Here is a 20,795-nt window from a genome sequence, read left to right as displayed (position 1 = left end):
GACTTCAGTGGGCTTCAGATCAAATCCTATAACTACATCGTCTATTGTATGAACATGCTAAAGGAAATCCCTTTGAAAACTCTTTATTTCCCATCCCCTCACACACTCAGGAGGTAGTGCAGGCCATCGGAAGATAAAGAGAATGGAAAGTCATGGATCATAAAAACAGCACTGTAACGCAAAACTAGTTTCACGGCAGCTGCGAATTAAAGAACTCTATCAGGTTACTAACTCCATGTTACGTTTTACATTGATAGATGACTTTCCAGTTTTTCCCTTTTCTGCAACATGTAGTGTGACATGATGTGTATCGATTTTCCACCCACTTCCCTCCTTTTTAATTCACAAGTATCTCTAGGCAGAAACTAAAATATTACCCTCTTTACTACTTTTACCTCATGGTGCCACTGCTAACTGCCATAGATCCATAAGCAGATTCAGCTGCTCTGGAGGCTTTTAAATTAAAGAGCACTTGCAAAAGAGCAACTCTTATAAAAATAATGCAGGATATTATATGCTGAGGTCTACGGTGTTAAGAATGTTGCCGTTTATCAAAGCAGCACCTTTAGTAGTTTTCAAAGGCATTTCTAGGAAGCCCCTGGAAAGTTGCATTATAACAATTTTCCAAGCATAATTTTCACGTGTTTCATTGTACAGCCTGGAATCTGAGCCAGAATGTAGCTTTTATCAAATACAAATGTTTAAAAAAGGATTCCCCCCCCCCCCCAATTCAGCAGAACCATGATTCTTTTTCTGAAAAGGAGACAAAAGAAGGCCACTGTGGTGGCTTTCTTTTCTGCATTATGTGATTATCATAATCTCTAACATTTTTTTCAAAGCTGTTATTCACCATTTCCTTTCTTTTATGGTATGTTCATCACACTTTTGCTGAAACATTGGTTCACACACATGGGAGCCAAATTCATCCTTCACAGAACTTCTCTGACACGAATGTAGTTAGTTACTTCAGGAATTGAATTTGCTCCAACGCGATAGCTGTATTGCTTTTTATTCCCCCTACTTTCCGTTCCCTTCAGGAGAGGGAAATCCCTACATCAATGCAAGTTTAAAGCCTGCCTACAGCATTGTAACATATTAGGGTTTATTAGACTGTAAATTTAACTGCCTGAGGTTTCTAACTCCAGGATGGTATGAAAACAAAAGGCGGTAAATAAGAGTTTTTATTTTTGGTGTCAGGAAGCAAAGTTCTGTCATTGAGTCTAATTAACTGACAATATCGCATTCCTCCCTCCCTGTCTTTAACAATCCAAGGGTGAAATCCTGCCCCCATTGAAGGCAATGGCAAAAGTCTTATTGACTTCACTGGGGCCAGAATTTCCCCCCGGGTCTCCAGTAAAGCAATGCTCACAATAATAGGTATCCATTTGTAACTAAATTTGTACTGTTGCCACTCCAAATTGAGGATTGTTTCATGGGGGAATTTGGTTGTAGCTGGTTTTTGAAAGCATAGAGAAATGACTACAAAAACATCCTTCCTTATGAAGACACTGGACAGGGACTCTGGAAATCTGGATTCAGTTCCAGCTCTGCCACAGACCTTCTGTGTGACTTTAGGCAATTAACTTACTCTGTCCATGCCTCAGTTTCACATCTGTAAAATGGGGATAATTAATACTTTGCCTGTCTTTTGATATTGTACACTTTCCAGTGCAAGGGCTATCTTGAAGTATGTGTTTTTCAGTGATTAGCAAATCTGGGCCAGATCTGGGTGGGGGCCTTTAGGGATTGTTGGCCTAGCTCAGTGTGATGTTTTTTGTTCTTACATATATGTTCATTGGGGTATTTTACCAACCTAATTTTTAACTTGCTTTCCCTGTAACAGACTGCTTTTTAGGTACTTGCTTTAACACATATGACTTGGTTTAACGACTTTTCTGTAAATGAAAACAAATGAAAGCTGCGTGCTACCAGTGGAAACAAAAGGATTAATTCTGTAGTGAAGAGTTGATGTACCTTTGTTAACACTGATGTACTTTTTGCTTTGATTCATCACAGTGGGAGGAAGTAAGCATTATGGATGAGAAAAACACTCCGATCCGCACCTATCAAGTCTGCAATGTGATGGAGCCAAGTCAGAACAACTGGTTACGAACTGACTGGATTCCCCGCGAGGGGGCTCAGAGAGTATATATTGAAATTAAATTCACATTGAGAGACTGCAACAGTCTGCCAGGTGTCATGGGAACCTGCAAAGAAACTTTTAACCTTTACTACTATGAATCAAACAATGATAAGGAGCGTTATATCCGGGAGAGCCAGTTTGCCAAGATCGACACCATTGCTGCTGATGAGAGCTTCACTCAGGTGGACATCGGTGACAGGATCATGAAGCTGAACACAGAGATACGTGATGTGGGCCCGTTGAGCAAGAAGGGGTTTTACCTGGCTTTTCAGGATGTAGGTGCCTGCATCGCCTTGGTGTCTGTTCGTGTTTTCTACAAGAAGTGCCCATTGACGGTACGCAACCTGGCTCAGTTTCCAGACACCATCACTGGGGCTGATACGTCCTCTCTAGTGGAAGTTCGTGGCTCCTGTGTGAACAACTCAGAAGAGAAGGATGTGCCAAAAATGTACTGTGGGGCAGATGGCGAATGGCTGGTACCCATTGGCAACTGTCTGTGCAATGCTGGCTATGATGAGCACAATGGAGAATGCCAAGGTAGGACCAGTCGTATTGTACTTTTCATAAGGGCTCAGTGTGGGTAGTTGAATGAGAGATTAAAGTAAATGGAGTAACGCCAGTAATTAGCAGCCCCTGTGGGATGCAATGGGACAGCAGTGTCTAATGAGAGAGTGCAATAGCTCCAGGTGGCAAGGCTAAGAAGTGTATAATACTGACAAAACAAATGATGCCACTGCAATCAGCAGAAGGCAAAATACATTTGCTAACAAGCACTTAGATTTGAATTACCTTGGTGTAGCCACTGAAATTGGATGCAAAAGTAATGCACTGGAGCCACCATCATTTAAAGAGAAAAGATCTCTCTTTCACAAGCAAAGGTTTGTTAAGCAGAGAAAACTCTAAGAAGGAAAAGTATTCCTTTTCTCCTTCAGGATGCAGTAGAGAACTTCGGTATTAAAACGGGAGAAGAATCAGTCAGAGAAACTTCGGTTTTATTTTGATGATTTTAGCTCTCCCGGAAGTGTAAATCTTTGGTGTTTCACTTGTTGCAAATTTTTGTATTAAATAACCATTTGATATTTGATACTGCTGCCTTTGTTAAATATTTTCATTTCTCAGAGGGTCTCTATTGTTGTCATTACAATGGAGGTGCTAGGATACTCTTAGAAATGCTACAGGCCTCCACCCCCCCATACTAGGCTCTGCAGAATTAGGGATTAAAGTTCATATAAAAGGCAGATTATCTCCAAAAGATTTACATTTCCCCCTAAGATGTTACTATTATTTTATAAGTAAACTATTAGAAATCTTGGGCCTGATCTTCTAAACCCTTACTTGTGAGCATAAATAAAGATCAGCCTTTAATGGCTTCTTGTACGGATGAATGAGCCCAATCCTACAAGGTGCTGAATTGAGGGTGCTTAGCATCTTGCATGATTGGGCCTTGTATTATTCTTTAAGATGTTTGGAACGGTAGTTTTCATCATAATGGACACTCTTCTGTTTTGCTACTTGTGCTTGTTTCCTAGGATAAGTTTAATATCTTGTTGTGACTAAGAAATTGAGAGTGAGGTAATAACACAAACAACCGACAGCTTTTCTGCTAGACCAGTATAAGAAAAGAGCTATTTTTTTTCTTAAATGCCCTACTGAAATTCTTTTAGATGATAATTTACAGTCAATGTGAAGTTCATTGTTATGCATTGAAATTAACGGTTGGCAGGAAAGCAATGCTAAGCACAAGCCTCTGCCTTTCTTCTAGCATTTTCATTTGGAGAAAAACATAAGTATATCTTATTTGCCACAAAATTACAATGGGCTGCAGTGAGAATTGAAAAATTAACAGCACAATGGCAGGGCACTCTATTTACAGTAAATTACTCTGTTTTATGGAATGTTGTGAAATAGAAGCTTGGAACTCTTTGCATGTCAGTAAACATACAAATGTGGCTGATGTGGTGACTGGGGACTATAGGAGAGCATCAGTGGCTGGAGAGATTTTATTATTATTTTGAAATGGCCCAATAACTTGCAGGCAAGGCTCCTTGACATTTTTACAACCCAATTTGTGGGAGGAGGAGGTGAATGAAAAGGGGATCTTGGTTTATTGCATGGAGATTATCCTGAGTTCTCTTCAAGAGCTATTGGGTCAGTAGTGGGTCACACTGACTGAGGCAGATCTAACACTTTTTTTTTTTTTTAGCTGTTGGCTCAGAAGCGATGAGCTAATTGCATGACAAATGCTGTGTTGTTCCAGGGAACTCATTCTAGAGGTTTTACTGGTGGGCAGTACAGATGGTGGGGCAGTTTTGGAATAGGTATTGGGAATTAATGTCTACAGACACATTCCCTATAAACTCTCCACTGGACCCATGAAAGTTGGAACCACAAAACCTGATTCTCCATTTCCTCAGCTAAAGAGAAATCTGATGGGGGTCATGTATAAAAAGAGAAAGAAACTCTTGTGTAAAGCTAGCCTGTTGAAGTTATTTTCAGAGGATGCAAGCCATCAAGTAATTTTAAGTAGTTAAAACCATTTCATCACTGATTATTTGTGGTTTCCCTTTTGGCATTGCCAATCCCAAAGTCGGAGTAGTTTACCAGGAAACTCCTCTGATTCATGAAGTTTACAATAAAGTTCACAATTCACTCTCTGTTGGTTTCTACTGAGGTTAAGGCCAACTAGGCTTTTGACATTGCTGGAGAAGTTTTCCCATTTACCATTTCCATAGTCTAGTTAATTTTACAGTTCAGCAATTTTACTTCTTTCACAGGTTTTTCTGGGGGGAGGCTTGAAAGGGGGAATTGCTTCCCATGGATTTTGAGGGAATGGTGAGGGGGGATGAAAGCCTATAAAAAGACACCAGCCTATGACTGGAACCTTGCAAGCAGGTTCCACCCCAATTGTTTTTCAATGGGTCGACTGTGGCAGGACAAATACAAGAGTAGGTCAGAGGTCACCCATTTCCTCATCCATCTTCCTCCTGTGATCCCGAGGTCAGAGTTGATTGATTAAGATCTTAAAAGTTTGACAAAGGCTTGGTGGGCAAGAATAGTCAGGGTGGGTTGGGGGGGCACCCCTGTTGTTGTGAGATCTAACGCTGGTCATCTGCTGGAGACTTCAGAAGCCTTGGGGACAGAACTACACTTCCTCTTGCCATTCTCATCTCTAGCAGTGTATGCTAATGGAGGCCAAGAATGAGGAGACATGTCAGAGTTTATAAGGTGACGGCTGGATTGCCCCAAAAGCAGATGCAAGTTCATTCCAGCTCCTGATTTTGAATAATATTTTGTGAGCTGATTTTGTTCAGTCTTTGGTGGGAGACAACCACATAGCAGCTCTTCTTTCAAGGGTAATGTATGTCTGTAGTCAACAGCAGTTTGAACCTGTTGAATAGTTGATGCTGAGAATTAGAACAGGTCAGAAAAACAGGAATTTTTTTTTTTTTTTTTTGGTGACAAGTATTGCAAAATATTTGCCCCTCTTTTGTCGGAAAATTTCTGACAAGCTCTCCTGAGGATAATTGTTCTGCCGAGACCTTGTCATCTGTCAAAAATCAATGAAGGGGAAAAAATAACATCTTAAACTTTATGAAGCTCAGGAAGTTTCCCAGATATGATACAGTGGAACATTGGAATATTTGACACTGATGCACACAAACAAAGTTGGTTAGCTGAGCAGTCATTCTCCTATCATGATAGAGGTTTCAGCTTTAACACCCAGGAGAAAGAAGGTAAATTTAACATTGATTTTTGTCCTCTTCTCATCACCCCACCAAGGTTTTAGGAAAGAAAAAAAGTCATGGGGAATACTGTTAATGAAACATTAAATTATCTTATCTTATGACCTATCTCAAGGCTAAGGTAATTACCTATCAAGGAAAGTCAACTCATAATGTGGTTTAGATTTAGTTAAGCAATTTTCTTATCACAATAAAATGGCTGTCTATATTTTAGGAGGGGAGTAAAAGGAAAAAAATAGACCAATTATAAATATAATAGATTGTAACCCTCTGGGATGGTTCTGATGCTGTGAAATTACAAGTCTCAGTTTAGACCTGCCATTTAGTATAATATGTGAGACAATCAAGAGGTTTTTTTTGCTATGATTTGTATAAAGGTTATGAGAGCTAAGTGCTTTGTCTTCATACACACTTGCTGTTGTGAGTTCTGAATAGGCCTATTGGCAGAAAATGCAACATCATTTAAAACGTGGCTTGGAGCGTTGCCTTTTCATATCCTTGCCATTTTTGGAATTTTCCTCCTACCTTTGATAATGGCAACCTTAAGAAGCAATCCCTTGAGTAATGTGATTGGTTTTATCTCTGTGGCTTTGAATAATGGCTGTGATCATTGAGAGAAGCAATTCATTTTATATCAGAAGATCAGGGTTTAATTATTGTTCCTTTTCTGTAACACATTGATTTGGTTGCAGCCAAATTTTTGCCAAAATAACTTAGCTGCTCTTTCCAGCTGCACAAAGGGCAATTGTGGAGGGTACCCAGAGAGGGGAGAGTTGAGTTTGCCATTTAAGGTGTGCAAACGGATTGGTTTTTTGGCCGCAGAAAAAATAAAAAGTGGAAGAGAGAAGCTGCTGGGTGGGGGAAAGGGGAGATGTAGAGAGACAGTCTGTCTGAACCAAATTAATTTAAAGACTTATCTCTATAAAATAAGTGATTTGAACATATTCTCCTTTAGCAGAGCCCACCACATCTTATTAGGATAGCTCCCTATATGATTTTGTACCACAGTGTGGTGCAAGATGTCCACTTAAATATTTGGCACACTTAAAATTCCCCCCTTAGATGTAAATCTAAAAAGTTCCTTTAAAATCTTCCTTGGCACATATTTGTGGGTGTGCTTCCATTCGGAATCAGTAAGAAAACTGTTATTCATTTATGTGAGAGCAAGATCTGGTCATTACATGGGATGTTATTAATAAGAAGGAAGATCAACAAACTATGTTAAAACCAAATAAAGAAAAATCCTTTATTACTTTATTAGAAGACTGGATAGCAGCCTTTGGTTGTTTTTGTAGGATAAATTCTATTGATTAAAAAATCTCCAGAACCTAGCTTGTGTTACCTGTGGTGAGACCTAGATATATAGTCTTGCCTGTCGAGGGGTTATTTTATCGGTGTCTAATAACATGGTCCAGTGGTCTTAGATTTTATTGTGCTTTTGAGAAGGAGTGATTAAGGAAAAGCTCAGCTGTACACTTGTCTCTTCTGAGACTCTGTTCCCCACTCCCAACTTGTGATCTAAATATCTTCTCTCATTTCATCCCATAATGTTGCATCTTTTTATATGTTTTTGGACAGCAGGTGAGATCATATAGTTTCATGAATCAGAGACAATTAACATTCCCATGACTAAATGGACATTTTATGAATATTCAGAGCCTGTTTCACCTCCCTGGGAAGCAAACATGTTGGTTTCCTTCTCTTTACTCCTGTTGGAGACTAGGAAAGTTTTCTGTGTGAATGGGGATTGTCAACTGTCTGGCCAGTTTGCCTTTTGCATGCAGCAGATTCCTCATTTGCATATTTTGTATACACCCTCATGCAAAGTAGCACACCCATTTCACAAAGGAGATAAGAGCTTCCTTTGGAGACGCTGGCCAAAATCTCCTTCTGTTTAGGCAGACCCTGAAGATTTGGATTTCATGCAAATTAATTCCGTTTTGATTTAAGCTCTTTCTTTAAGAGATACAGAGTGCAATATTTGTACAGTGTTTGTATTGTACCCCGGCTCTTCTCCTTCTGAATATGGCTGATTGTCACTCTCTACTAAATGCTGGAGCCCACTTGCTCAATTCAAGTTGACATATGGGAAAGTGCTACACTCTGGTAAAACTCTCAGCTTGTTTGTAAACTGATCACTCATTTCAGGTGCTTTTTATTGAGGGAAGGAGGGCGGTGCATGTTGCTGGGTGTGATTTTACTCACAGTGTTTATGGGTGACCTTCTGTAGCTACATCTTCTCCAAGGGAGCCAACTTCAGGAACTGGAACTTCCCAAAAATAAAAGCATAAAGTTGTGTTCTCAGGAAGACTCCAGTGCAAATGGCCAGTTCAAATGTGGTATAATTCTTTTGACTTGCCACAGGAATGAATTTGGCCCAGAATTATTAGTTTGGGGGATGGAGAGAAGTCAGCTTGTAGTGCTTGGATAAACTTGCACAAATGAAACTGCTACATTTCTTTATCAAAAGAAAATAATCCCTGAAAAAAGAATTATTGCCTTCGGTAAGCTTCCTAATAACAAATGCACCCATATATTTTGGTTTAAGTAGCTTTCCCTTTTTAATTTTTCCCTTTAACTTTACTTAAAATTTGCCTTTGGCCAGCAGGAAAGCTGAGGCTCATTAAATGCTCCCCGAACCCAGGTTTGTTTGGGATGGGATTTGTTGAAAGGCTTATTAATTTAAGTCAGAACACATGCTGCATGCATGAACTGTATTTGTTTAAAAAGCACCATTTTTTATTTTGTGTTTTATAAATCAACAATATGAAGTTAGGACTGTGAGCAGATTAGGGGCTGCATTCTATAAACCGAAAAAGGCAGGGTTTTTCGTTGCAAATATAAACATAAACATTCAATTTTAGATGTCCAATTAGCGTTTAACTTAAAGATAATTTCACAGGGCCGTAAACTGCACAGTGTGAGACCATGTGGCACAATTAAGTGGAGGCAGGGCTGTTTAAAACAACAAGGGAACGTGCAGAAACTTTGGTTTTGTCCTGTGCAATACCTCAGGAAGTGAGATGGTGCTGTTCAAAGTACAATTGGAATGGACTATTAGGGTTAAATAATACCAAGAGGCACTGTGTGCTTGGTATGTGCTTCATGAGTTAGTCATTAGTGCCAAGAGAAAATCCAGAGAGAAAATTCTTTCTCTGATAGGTTTAAAGTAGTATTTTCATTATGGTAGCACTTGGAGGCTTCAACTGAGATCAGGACCTTGTTTTGCTGTGTCTAGCACAAGACGGCCCCCTACCCCAACACCCTTACAATCTAAATAGACAGGACAGGAAAAGTATGGGGAAGGAGAAGGGAGTAATGCTGTCCCCATTTTAATGGATGGGGACCTGAAGCACAGAGAGATTAGGTAACATGCTCAAGGTCTGTGGCTGATCTTGGAATTGAATGCAGATCTCCCGAGTCCTAGTCTAGTGTCTTAGCCATCAGGCCGTCTTCCTCCCTCAGACAGATCCACGCTTCTCAAAGGTGATCCTAGGAACAATGCTCTAATATGTTACAGATTTCCATCTGTTTGAAATCTTAAATTACCATTTGAACCAAGTTAGTTGATAGTAATCATTTCTCTTATATATGCGAATACACAGCCCCAATACAAGGCTGTGGTACAGTGTCTCAATTACCCAGATAATCCTGTTTGCTTGTGTTTTTAAACTATGAAGCGCTGGGTAATTATTCAATTCTTAATAGAAGGCAAATGGCAATGTAAACAATAATTAGGATGTTAGACTAATGCGTTTCAAAGCAAATTGGATTTTTTTTTCATACTGTTCAGCATGAAGTCCTATAAAACTAACAATTTAGTGGCAAGGAAACAAGTTCCATTTTGTTCATATTTTATGGTGTTATCTCTTCATGCCTTGTTTCTGTGAATAACAGTTTGCCCCAATGAAGCTGCCTAGTCCAGAGCCAAATATTGCTTTAACAATTGGCTTCCTGCCGTTTGCTATTTGGCTACGCTCTCCCATGACTCCAGATTGGCTCTTTGTCTCCTTCAGTTCCAGGGGCTTAGAGGTTAACAGAATACTGACTTCCACCCACAATACTGACGAAAGGTAAATATGGACAGACCTGGTGCTTTGTTAAGATACAGTCTTGGCTGGAGAGCTTATCTGCAGGACTTTGTTACAGATAAATGGGCTAGATTTTCCCAGCTACTGTTCTTCTGAATTATAGTTTTCTTAAAGGGATCTGATCTTCCCTTGTTGTATTTCCATAATGAGAAACATAGCCTTATAAGGGCCTGATCTAGAATCCCACATCTAAATCCCTCTTCACTTTGGAAAAGTTAAGATCTGGATCTAAACTCTTAGTTCCGTCCAGTCTCTGTAACGGGCCAGAACTGGAACCCCAGCTCCAAAAGCCCTGAACTTGGAGAAACCCCTCTTAACTTCACAGCTCAGGCTCAGTTTCATCTCTACCAGAAGCCCACGTGTGACCTGAAAACAGATGCAAAACACTCATTGCTTTCAATTATTTCATAAACGTTATGTATATGTAGCATAGTTCAGACTTTCCAAAGTCCATTAATTAAATCTTGTCAACATATCCATTCCTTGCATTATATTTATCCACTGATTGAGGACAGTGCATGTTGGTAACAAAAGCATCAGTCAAGGAGGCTGCATCTTTCCTAAATATTTTAACAATGCCTCTGTCACACACAGGTGCTTTCTGCCTAACATTTGCCATGCATTCTCATCAGCGTCCGAATGAATTGGTTCAACAGTTAGCTCCGTTTCTCCATTATCAACTTTTTAAGAAAGGTTCAAACATTCATCAGCATTGATGCTGTTAATGAATTACAGCAGTTTAATTGCTGCTAGATTAATTTTTATCCTGAGAAGAGCAGGAAGCTTGGTTTAAAAATAAATAATAAAAAACAATGAAACTCTTCAACAGGTTACAAATTATTATTATTTTTTTTTTAAATCTGTATTAGTTTCAAAGTGTCTCACTTAAAGGGTGTGGAACAGTCTTTTTTAAATCCCAGAGGCTTCCTGCCAGGCCAGATTGTGAAACCATTAATTAACAAGTCTGTCTTTCCAGACATAAAACATATCTGGCTGGAGAGATGAAAAAAGTGTCGAGGAGGGCTTCTGTGAACTTGGTGCTTGAATTCATTTGTTTTCAGTTTTAAGTGTTTTCTGTAGTTGAAAAAGACATCCCCACTTTGAAAACAGTTTCCTTTTGAAGTGTCCAGTCTGGCAATGATTTAAATAGCCTCTAGGCAAATTAGCATGTTAAAAGAATTGGATCAATACTTTCCCCTTTCCCTCCTTCTCCCTCCCTCTTTCTCTCTCTCTCTCTCTTCAGAGCAGAGAATTTGAGCAGCACTAGAAGCCTCTTGACAGCTGTGCCAGTATGATTCAGGAGAACTGCCGATAGCAGTATGGGCAACATGGATATACTGTGATCAAGCCGAGACAGCTTGATCCAGTGCCCAGACTCTTTCAAGGATGGCCATTTGAAAATGGAGTCAAGAGAAATTGACAGCTCTGGAAGGCTCAAGCAGCTCATATAATTATGGAGAGGATTAGAAGGAAAGTGTAGGGAGAAATAGGAGATCAATAAAGGGCACAAGTTGACTGAACTCCTTAGATGTTGCAGTTCTCCATTTGTAATGCTTAGCCTGAGCATGTAGAAGATTTCTTGAACTGTTTTCAAGAGGCAAGTAAACAAAAATTTAAAAAGGAGTGGAGTCAAAGACAGCAAACTTCTAGGTAGTTCTAACAGGAGAATGCAGCAATGCTTACATTGAAAAGTACTAGTTGACAGACTGCAGAACCCACTTCTGGTTTCTCTGTGAACATTATTTTATTTTAAGAACTGTAACCCAGTTTTCTGGTTGCTTGTAACTTGCCTGCTTCTGTCTTTGGGAGCCAAGAACGCTTGAATTCTGATGCTGTCTACTTCTGCAGCCTTTGGGCTGTCCCTGCCTCAAATACCCCATCTGTCATATGGGACTAACAGTTCACTGCCTTCCCTCCCTCCCAGGAGTGCTTTGAAGATGTGAAGTGCTAAACGTTATACAGTACCTCCTTACCAACAGGGGCATCATTACCTGAAAACCACTTCCCTGACAGCACTGTGGCAATCTAATTAGTAAATGGTGCTTGTTGAAAATCATTGCTTTGCCTGTCCTTTCCCCAGCATAAAAAACCCTCTTATTTATCCAAATTACATCCTAGTCTTCCTAAAATGTAGGGACCATGGTGGCTTCTCAGCACAGCCATTCCAACTCTCACAACCTTTGGATGATATTTACATCTGGTTGTAAATGCTGCGGGGTGGCTGATTGATGATAGCAGGAAAGCAAATCAGTCTCGTTTTTTCTACCTGAAATTGTTTTGAATGACCTGTATATTTGCCATCCTACCCTCCAGCTGTGAACCTTCTGTTCATCCCATTGCCTTCACACACAAATGAGCTGGTGCGTTTTGCCCACTCAGAATTACATTACTGAATTTCCTCATTCCTTTTTTGTAGATTGTAAGTGTCCAAGTTAGAGCTAATAAGATCATTAAGATCAGGAGCTGGTCCCTAGATATAATCCAGTCACTCATTAATCAAGGGCTCTGCAGTTAATGACAATATGATTGAGATAATATTTAATGTTTGCAGTATTGCATCCAATGGTTGCAGGTTGCAGCCGATGAAGTGGGTATTCACTCACGAAAGCTCATGCTCCAATACGTCTGTTAGTCGATAAGGTGCCACAGGACTCTTGGCTGCTTTTACAGATCCAAACAAACACGGCTACACTTCTAATGTTTGCAGTGGTGTTGTAGCTGTGTTGGGCCAAGGATATTAAAGAGACAAGGTGGGTGAGGTAATATCTTTTATTGGGCCAATAAAAGATAGTATCTCACCCATGATATTTAATATCAGATTGTCACAGTGCCACCTACCCAGTCTGACCTTAGGTTAGTTATTGCCTCAGTTTCCCACTCTTGGGCTCCCCTGTAACTTCAGCAGAGGTTTTCATGTGTCACATAACACCTACAGGGTCTGGGTTTATTAACAAAGTTCACAAGGAAATGCAAGAACTCCCAGCCAGCTTTCCTGGCTGCCCCACAACACTTGGTGCAGGGTTCTTAGTCCTGTCTCTGCTGAGGCTTTCCTCTAGCACAGCGGTCCCCAACCTTTTTCGCACCAGGGACCGGTTTCGTCCTGCCCCCCAGGGCGGCATTTGCCGGACCCTCCGCAGTCATGTCTGCGGGAGGTCCACTGGCTCCAGTGGAGCTTCCGCAGGCGTGCCTGCGGGAGGTCCAGCTGAGCCGCGCGACCAGCGAACCGTCCGCAGTCATGCCTGCGGGAGGTCCACCGGAGCCCCGGGAGCAGCGGACCTCCCGCAGGCACGACTGCGGAGGGGGCGCTCATCCCGCAGCTTGGGTAGACCTCCCGCAGGCATGACTGCGGACGGTTCGCTGGTCGCGCGGCTCAGCTGGACCTCCCCCAGGCACGCCTGCGGAAGCTCCACTGGAGCCGCGGGCCCCGCCGGAGACATGCCGCCTAGGGGTCGGTTCGCGGCCCGGTTCCTAAGAGGCCGTGGACCGGGGGTTGGGGACCCCTGCTCTAGCAGACTTGTTCTCCCCGCTCCAGCCTTCCTCATTGGATCCTGCTCCCTGCAGGCTTGCACCCCCAGGCCCTCTGCTTGGGAGGCAGAGAGAGTTTCTCTATGTAGAGCAGCCCATGAGTTAGACATCCTTCCAGTCTCTCCCTGCCCTCTATCAAGCAGCATCCCCTGGGCCCTCTGACACAGATTAGCAAAAATTACACCACTGAAAGTTCTTTTTGCATGATATGTGTGATACTGAGGGCATTCTCAAACCCTGCACAGATACCCTCTGAGTCCCAGATGTACACAATGCAGTGTTCGGCATGCATTCCCTTCTCGGTCTTGACTAGAGCTTTGTAATAACCAAAGAAGAGACTGCTCCAGAAAATCCATGCAGGGTTGTACATTGGACCCACTTCTTGCAGAGATGGGATTTTGGGTGTTGTGAATATCGAGTGCTGTAAATGGGCCACCATTTTAGAAATAGTCTGGAAAGGCGAAAGGGGATGAATTTATGAGAGAACACATAACACCAGTCCTGTTTATCTACAACCACTTACAATATCGGAGGCAAAAGAGCTTTTGAACTTGTCAGTAACATAGGGAGTAAGGGTAGTTGTACCTGACTAAAACAGATGCAAGACAAAGCCATAGAGAGAGAGGTTTCTTGCATTTTCTAAGAGCCTGGTGCTGACAATGTTCAGAGACCAAATACTGAACAAGATAGACCTTAGATCAGATCCCGATTGGCAGTACCTGAGAGCAAAATTGAGGCACCTTCTTCTTTTCATGGTGGAACACACCAGGTTGTCATGGGAGTTGTGCATAGACCAAAAGCAGCCTGTGGCTTTATTGAGGGATTATTTCTTTCTCTTCCTGTTAGGGATATGCTGTGTCAGTACTCTGGGTCAGCTCTTTGAGCGGGGCACAGGACCTCAAGGAGCTGGAGGAAAAAGATGACTGTATACCAATATTTTTTGCTCCCCCATTCCCTGGGGCTGCCAGAAGCTTGTTTGTTCTGCAAGTTAGAACAGCCCTTGTACTGATGGCTGCAAGGTGTCATTTTGCCAGCCAGGTATTGCTGAAGTTCAGGAGTACTCCAGCCATGTGTCATCCCCTTGCCTTGCCACCTATGTGTCAGGGGCCAGGATTTAGCCTGCGGTGTTTCTCAGCTTCTTTAAAGTTCATTTTAACTTCCATTTTTATAATGTGCTGTTGGCTAAACTTCTAGAGAGTTCATGATAATTTGACCTCTGAGTACACCTGTATTGAAACCTGGTTTTAAGAATACTCTTGTAACAGACTAATGAATGGGCATTTTTATGCAGGTTTGCTCAGCACCCCTTACTGGCTAAGTTGACTCTTTTGTGTAAACATTACCTTTTTATTTGGTTTGAAGTTTGCCCTTGGAAATCCAAATGCATTCTGTCAACCACTACTGTCTCTTCCTAAATTCTGGATGACTCCGCAAAGAGAGAGATGGTTATGCAATTATTTTTTAAAAGGCCCTTGTTTTAAGGAGCATGGAGTAATTACTATTTTGTTGCCTCTATCTCGAATGAATGACAGTAAGGTGTCCTTCCATATTGCTAAATAACAAGGAAGATATGTGCTTGATAGGGATAACCTTGAAAATTTGTGACATGTAATAGTTATCACATCACAGTAACCTTATGGTCGGGTAAACAAACATGTAACCTTTCTTCCTCCAGCTTAAGTCCTCAAAGAGAATCCTCTCCAGACTTTTGGTCAAATTCTGCTGTGAATTTGGGGGGAGGGATAGCTCAGTGATTTGAGCGTTGGCCTGCTAAACCTAGGGTTGTGAGTTCAATTCTTGAGGAGGCCACTTAGGGATCTGGGGCAAAAATTGGTCCTGCTAGTGAAGGCAGGGGGCTGGACTTGATGACCTTTCAAGGTCCCTTCCAGTTCTAGGAGATTGGTATATCTCCAATTATTACCTATTAATTACACCTGTGTCACTTTAATTGAAATCAATTGGATTGCACAGGTGTCACGGAGGAAAGAATTTGGTCATCAGAGGACAACCTGAATTAAATGGGAGGGTGGAAAGATGACTAAAAAGGTCACATCTAGGGTATCTGGTTTTGTGTTGAAAGAAATATTTCTTTTTAAAAACCTGCCGTAAGAACAACTAGATTTACCAGCAAATATTAGCATACACTGACGTGGACTCTGAACATTTCCCATGTCTCCTGTGATGCCTGCAGACTTGAGCATTGGCATTAGGGTTCTCTAATCAATTTCTAACTGAGAAGTTGGCAGCCAGGTCTCTGTGGATTGGGAATGACTCATACCAAAGAAACACTGTGAAAATTAGGCTCCATAGCTCTGTATTTGCTGGAAAATAGCCTCCTCTTTTTCCAGATTTTTCAGCAAATAATATGCTGAAAAACCAGAAACCTAATGTAGAATTAATTTCGTTCTTGCATGGTTAACTGGAGATGTCTTTTTAAGTGTTTTTGTATAGCAGATAGTTACCACCAAGGTGGTTTGACCTGCCTTTTCTCTTTATGTAAGGTTGCAATGCCTTCATCATTCCCTTTTCAATCTATATCTGATTTCGCAAAATAAAATCTTTAATGCCCTGTGCTCTTAGTCATAAATCTCACAAGTAACCCTACAAATAAGTACACTGAAATGATACAAGGAAATACAATATGTCTAAAAGAGCTATCATTAGGGGTCAGAATCTGATATTCCTACTCCCACTGAGTAGTACTTTACTCCACAAGCAATTCCTTTGGCTTCAGTGGGTCTGCTCAGATAAAATACTATTCAGTGCGACTTGAGATATCAGAATCTGTCCACAACACTGTGGAAAATAATTGAAAATAATGAAATACCTAGATGGTGTTCTTTTAACTAATCCAGGTCCAACTCCTGGCTGATGGTTACAATGGAATAATGGAGACATTAGCCCCCTGACTCCTACATTTCCCCCACCCCCTCCCCGATTGCCTTGGGAAGAATCTTTGTGCTGCTGGCTCCATTGTGGCTGCTGGCTGGCATTTCTGCTTTGGTGCAGTTAGCCAGCAGCTGCTTCCTAAGGTGTGTGATCCTTTTAAATGTCCTCAGCCTGTGGGTTCATTCTTGGAGACCACTGCAGGTTTCATGTGTCAGATCCACATTACTGTGCTGATGGCTTTAACTGTGTGACCTGTTTTGGCTTAATATCACATTTCCACCCCTCCCCCCCCAGTTTTGTTAGCTTATATCATATCACGTTGAAAAATAGCCTAATTTACATCAGCAGAAACATTTCATTTGCACCCAGATTGGTTTTAATGCGCAGCATGTGTATCCACTTACTAATCTAAGTAGATAATTAATAAGTAGATATCTACTAAGGAGATGTGGGCTGTACAGGTTCAGTACCTATATCTGTTAGGAGGTGGAGAAGGGATATTAAAATTGTTTACGAGTTCAGAGCTGTATCAGGCCTTGCACCATTTTTGAGTTATGATATCATTACCTGAGCTGTGGAAGCCAAGAAATAAAACCCTTAACCATGATATATGAGGAGTGTTTATGTCTTTGAAATATAGAGAGGAAGGAAAAATACACACACAGCATAGTATATTTTTGCCCTGTTCCCGTGTATGTGTTTTCCATTAACACATACAGAATAGACACATCATTCATTAATGTGTACATCAGAGCATGCTTACTTTTAATGATGCATTCCATTCAGCCAATAAAGTGTCTGTTTCTTAAATCAGTGATTCAAGCTCATTGAAACCAACATGGGATTCGTTATCTACCTGGTAAGCATTGGTACAGGCTCCATAATTTTTATTCTTTGCCTCACAATTTCCTATCACTTTCTTTGAGAACACTTTTCTTGCCACTTTGGAGGAGGGTATTATTGTATTTGTAGCCAAATGAAGATCTGTGTTGGAAACACCAAACTGATTACAGAAGCAATATTGAGCAAACTGATTATTCTCAAATAGACCATTGGCAGCACTTATCTATTTCCGTGTTGGGAAGCTGTAACAGGGTGGTTTGCCCTTGGGCTGGAGAGTCTGGGACCCAGCCAGTCCTGATTACAGAATGAGTCCCCTATAAAGACCAGGAGGTGGCTGCAACAGATCAGGGAAATTGCTCCAGTTAGGAAGGGATGGGAGGAGCCTGCTAAGGCAGGAAGGATTCTGACCAGACCAGGGAAGCTTCAGCTGTACCCATCAGAAGGCTGGAGGAAGACTTTTTTGAGTTTAATTTTGAACCTTAAGTTAATAAATCAGATCCTAATCCAGACTGCTGTGATTGGACTGGGAAAACCATGGCCTGGTCTACACTGGGGGGGAGGGGGGTTCGAACTAAGATACGCAAGCGTAGCTGAACTCGAAGTACCTTAGTTCGAAGTACTTACCCGTCCTCACGGCGCGGGATCGAAGTCCGCGGCTCCCCCGTCGACTCCGCCACCGCCGTTCGCGGTGGTGGAGTTCCGGAGTCGACGGGAGCGCGTTTGGAGTTCGATATATCGCATCTAGATGAGACGCGATATATCAAACTCCGAGAAGTCGATCGCTACCCGCCGACCCGGGCGGGTAGTATGGACGTACCCCATGTGTGGAGTTTATTTGGGCATCCAAGAAAGGAAACTGAGGTCCATGCAGGGCTGCCTTGAGACCACCAGAGGGCACAGTGAGGTGAGCACTCATCTACAGAAGCACATAGAGGGCTTTCCAAGGATCACAAACAGCTGGTATCTTATGCACTCAACTAGATACTCTTTCATGCAAACTGTGTATCTGAACACACTTTTCAGAATTAAATAATAATATTACAAAGTATCAGGAGTGGGAGAAAGAAATTAAATGTTCTAGACAAGGGAGAAAAGCATGTTTGCAGTAAAGCGTGGAGTAGAGATGGAGAGACATAAGAAGCATGTTGCAGTTTTCATGAGCTTTGGACTCTGACACCAGCAGTCATGAGATCATCTGGATAAGCCAGTACCCATCAGAATTAACAGTCATTTTATCTGCCACTGTGTAGACAACAAACAGCACAAGGTGCTTGATTCAAAATCCACTGAAGCAAATGGAAAGACTCCTACTGACTTCACTGTTCTTTGGATCAGGCCCCAAGTGCAAATTGCTTTACCAGATCCTTTGAAGTATTAACTTTCATGGAGTCCCTTATGCTGCTGGTAATTTGCACCATTTGTACTTTGCATGAGATGTTCTGATGCAAATAAAATTAAAATAATAGTAACAGCCACGGCTTGTGCGTATGCACAACACATGAAAATGTCAAGTAAAGCAAATTTCTTTTTCCATTCAGTACATCAAAATGAAAGTTTCCTGTAAGAGTGGACTGATAATGTTAAATAGAGCTGCAATCAGATGTATTGACAAGTGTGTATAAAGGGCTATATAGAAAGTGCCAAAATATGTTTTAATAAATGTGTAGAAGGCCAATTGATTTTTGCAGCTTGTGCATGTTAATGTACGTTTTCTGTATGAAACGCATTTGTCACCAGGTTTTTACAGTTCGGTAGATGTGATAAATTTAAACACTGTAATTGAACCTGAATTCACTACAGGTTTATTTACCAGATCAAAGAGTGACGTGCATACAACACTCGCTCTGTTTGCCAGCATAAACTCATGGGTTTAGTGAAGTGCCAAGGAAGGACTGATAATTTGAATTATGTTAGTTCTAGCAAATGACTGGTTTTGTTGTTGTGACATGTTCTACAGATTATAATATTAACAGGTGCAAAGCTCATATAAAGGATATCATAGGGCATGCAGTATGGTCCAGCTATGTAATAGTGTGTCATTTGGCAGTTCTGGATAAACGGCTCAAGCCTAGAATTTACCGGTATCTCCATTCAAATGATGGTTATACACAATGCACTTGACTTTTGTTCATGAAGAAACTTTTGTCAGCTAATTGTACCAGGATGCATTCACAATGTATAAAAAACATCCCTTTCACAGAAAAATGCATAATAGGTAGTGTAATACAGGAATGATTTATAAATGCTTTTACAGACAATAGGAGATTTTTATTTATGACTTTTTGAAATGTAAAGGGTTAGTGACTTTTTTTTTTTTCTCTTGCATCCCTGGCTGTTCTTTAACTCTCTTGCTTGGAGTCACATTACCGTAAGTAGGGAGTAGCAGGAAATAAGGATAAGGGTTCATGATGCTATTCTAAGAGAATCGGCAGGGATCGGTAACCTTTGGCACGCGACTGGGCCATTTATTTACCTGCCGCGTCCGCAGGTTCCGCCGATCGTGGCTCCTACTGGCTGTGATTTGCCACTCCAGGCCAATGGGGGCGGCGGGAAGTGGCGGCCAGCACATCCCTCGGCCCACGCTGCTTCCTGCCGCCCCCATTGGCCTGGGATGGTGAACCGCGGCCAGTGGGAGCCGCGATCGGTCAAACCTGCCAACGTGGTAGGTAAACAAACTGGCTTACCCTGGTGAGCCACATGCCAAATGTTGCCGATCCCTGCATTAGAACATAATTTGTAATTTGGACGTAGTGATCTTTCTCCTGATTCTTATGCTAGTCCTCTCTTCCTCCAAGAACTAGAAAAAGTGAAGAGCTAAGTTGAACTAATGTTTATGGAATTGTTGGTTTTGATTGATAAAATTGTTCATGATTTTTGTAAGTGAGCAAGCAAATCCGCTGAACAATGAAAATTGGAAGCTTTTTTTGGTTTTGTTTTATATTGCCGCTCATCTTATAAAAACTACAAGTCAACACAAATATTTTTTACAGTCAACAAAAGTATTTTTGGGGAACAGATACTGGGTTGTTTCTCCGGCCTCACCCCAAAGCCATCCTAGGAAGCTGTACTTTAAGTATTTTTGAAAAGCGTGGGATGGCAACTGCAGTATGAGCCTGACACTGCAAACCTTATTTATGTGATTGGTGTGACTGACTGTAGTGGGCAGGAGAACTTGCGTAAATCAGTGCTACTTGAGCAAGTAAGGATGGCAACGATGTTTGTCTCCACCTGACACCGGCCATTGAAATTAAAGGAAAGAGTTGGGTTATGGATCCGAGTTGGGTTGTGGATCAGGTGCATAGCAGGACTGAGTTTGCATTGTGATAAATTGGTACACTTTACACATCTCTGGTGGGTTAAAAGTGCCATAAAAGACAGTATATTCTCCCACCAGGAAATACCCCTATCCTGTAGTTTTCCTGAATGGCATCTAGGCCAGCTGTGTTGACTTTACAATGCTCTGCCCCCCCTTGCCATCCATAGAATAAGGAGCATGCTAGGGTGTGACTGAAGGGCATAGCTGGCACACCAGTGCAATCCTCTATTCTCAGTGGATGCGAT

At 41.5% G+C, this 20,795-nt stretch overlaps 1 protein-coding gene across 1 annotated transcript in view; it reads left to right on the top strand.

The window, feature by feature from the left end:
• The window catches only part of EPHA4 (EPH receptor A4), a 131,641-nt gene that overhangs the window by 5,228 nt on the left and 105,618 nt on the right, over window positions 1-20,795 (top strand). Inside the window, exon 3 of the mRNA XM_045030434.1 lies at window positions 2,017-2,680. Within this exon, the coding sequence (XP_044886369.1) occupies window positions 2,017-2,680 (664 nt within the window). The remainder of the gene's footprint in view (window positions 1-2,016; window positions 2,681-20,795) is intronic.

The sequence above is a fragment of the Mauremys mutica genome, chromosome 9 (assembly GCF_020497125.1).
Source record: "Mauremys mutica isolate MM-2020 ecotype Southern chromosome 9, ASM2049712v1, whole genome shotgun sequence".
Lineage (NCBI taxonomy): Eukaryota > Metazoa > Chordata > Testudines > Geoemydidae > Mauremys > Mauremys mutica.
Note: the sequence above shows the minus strand (reverse complement) of the source record. Positions and strands in the feature narration are given on the sequence as shown.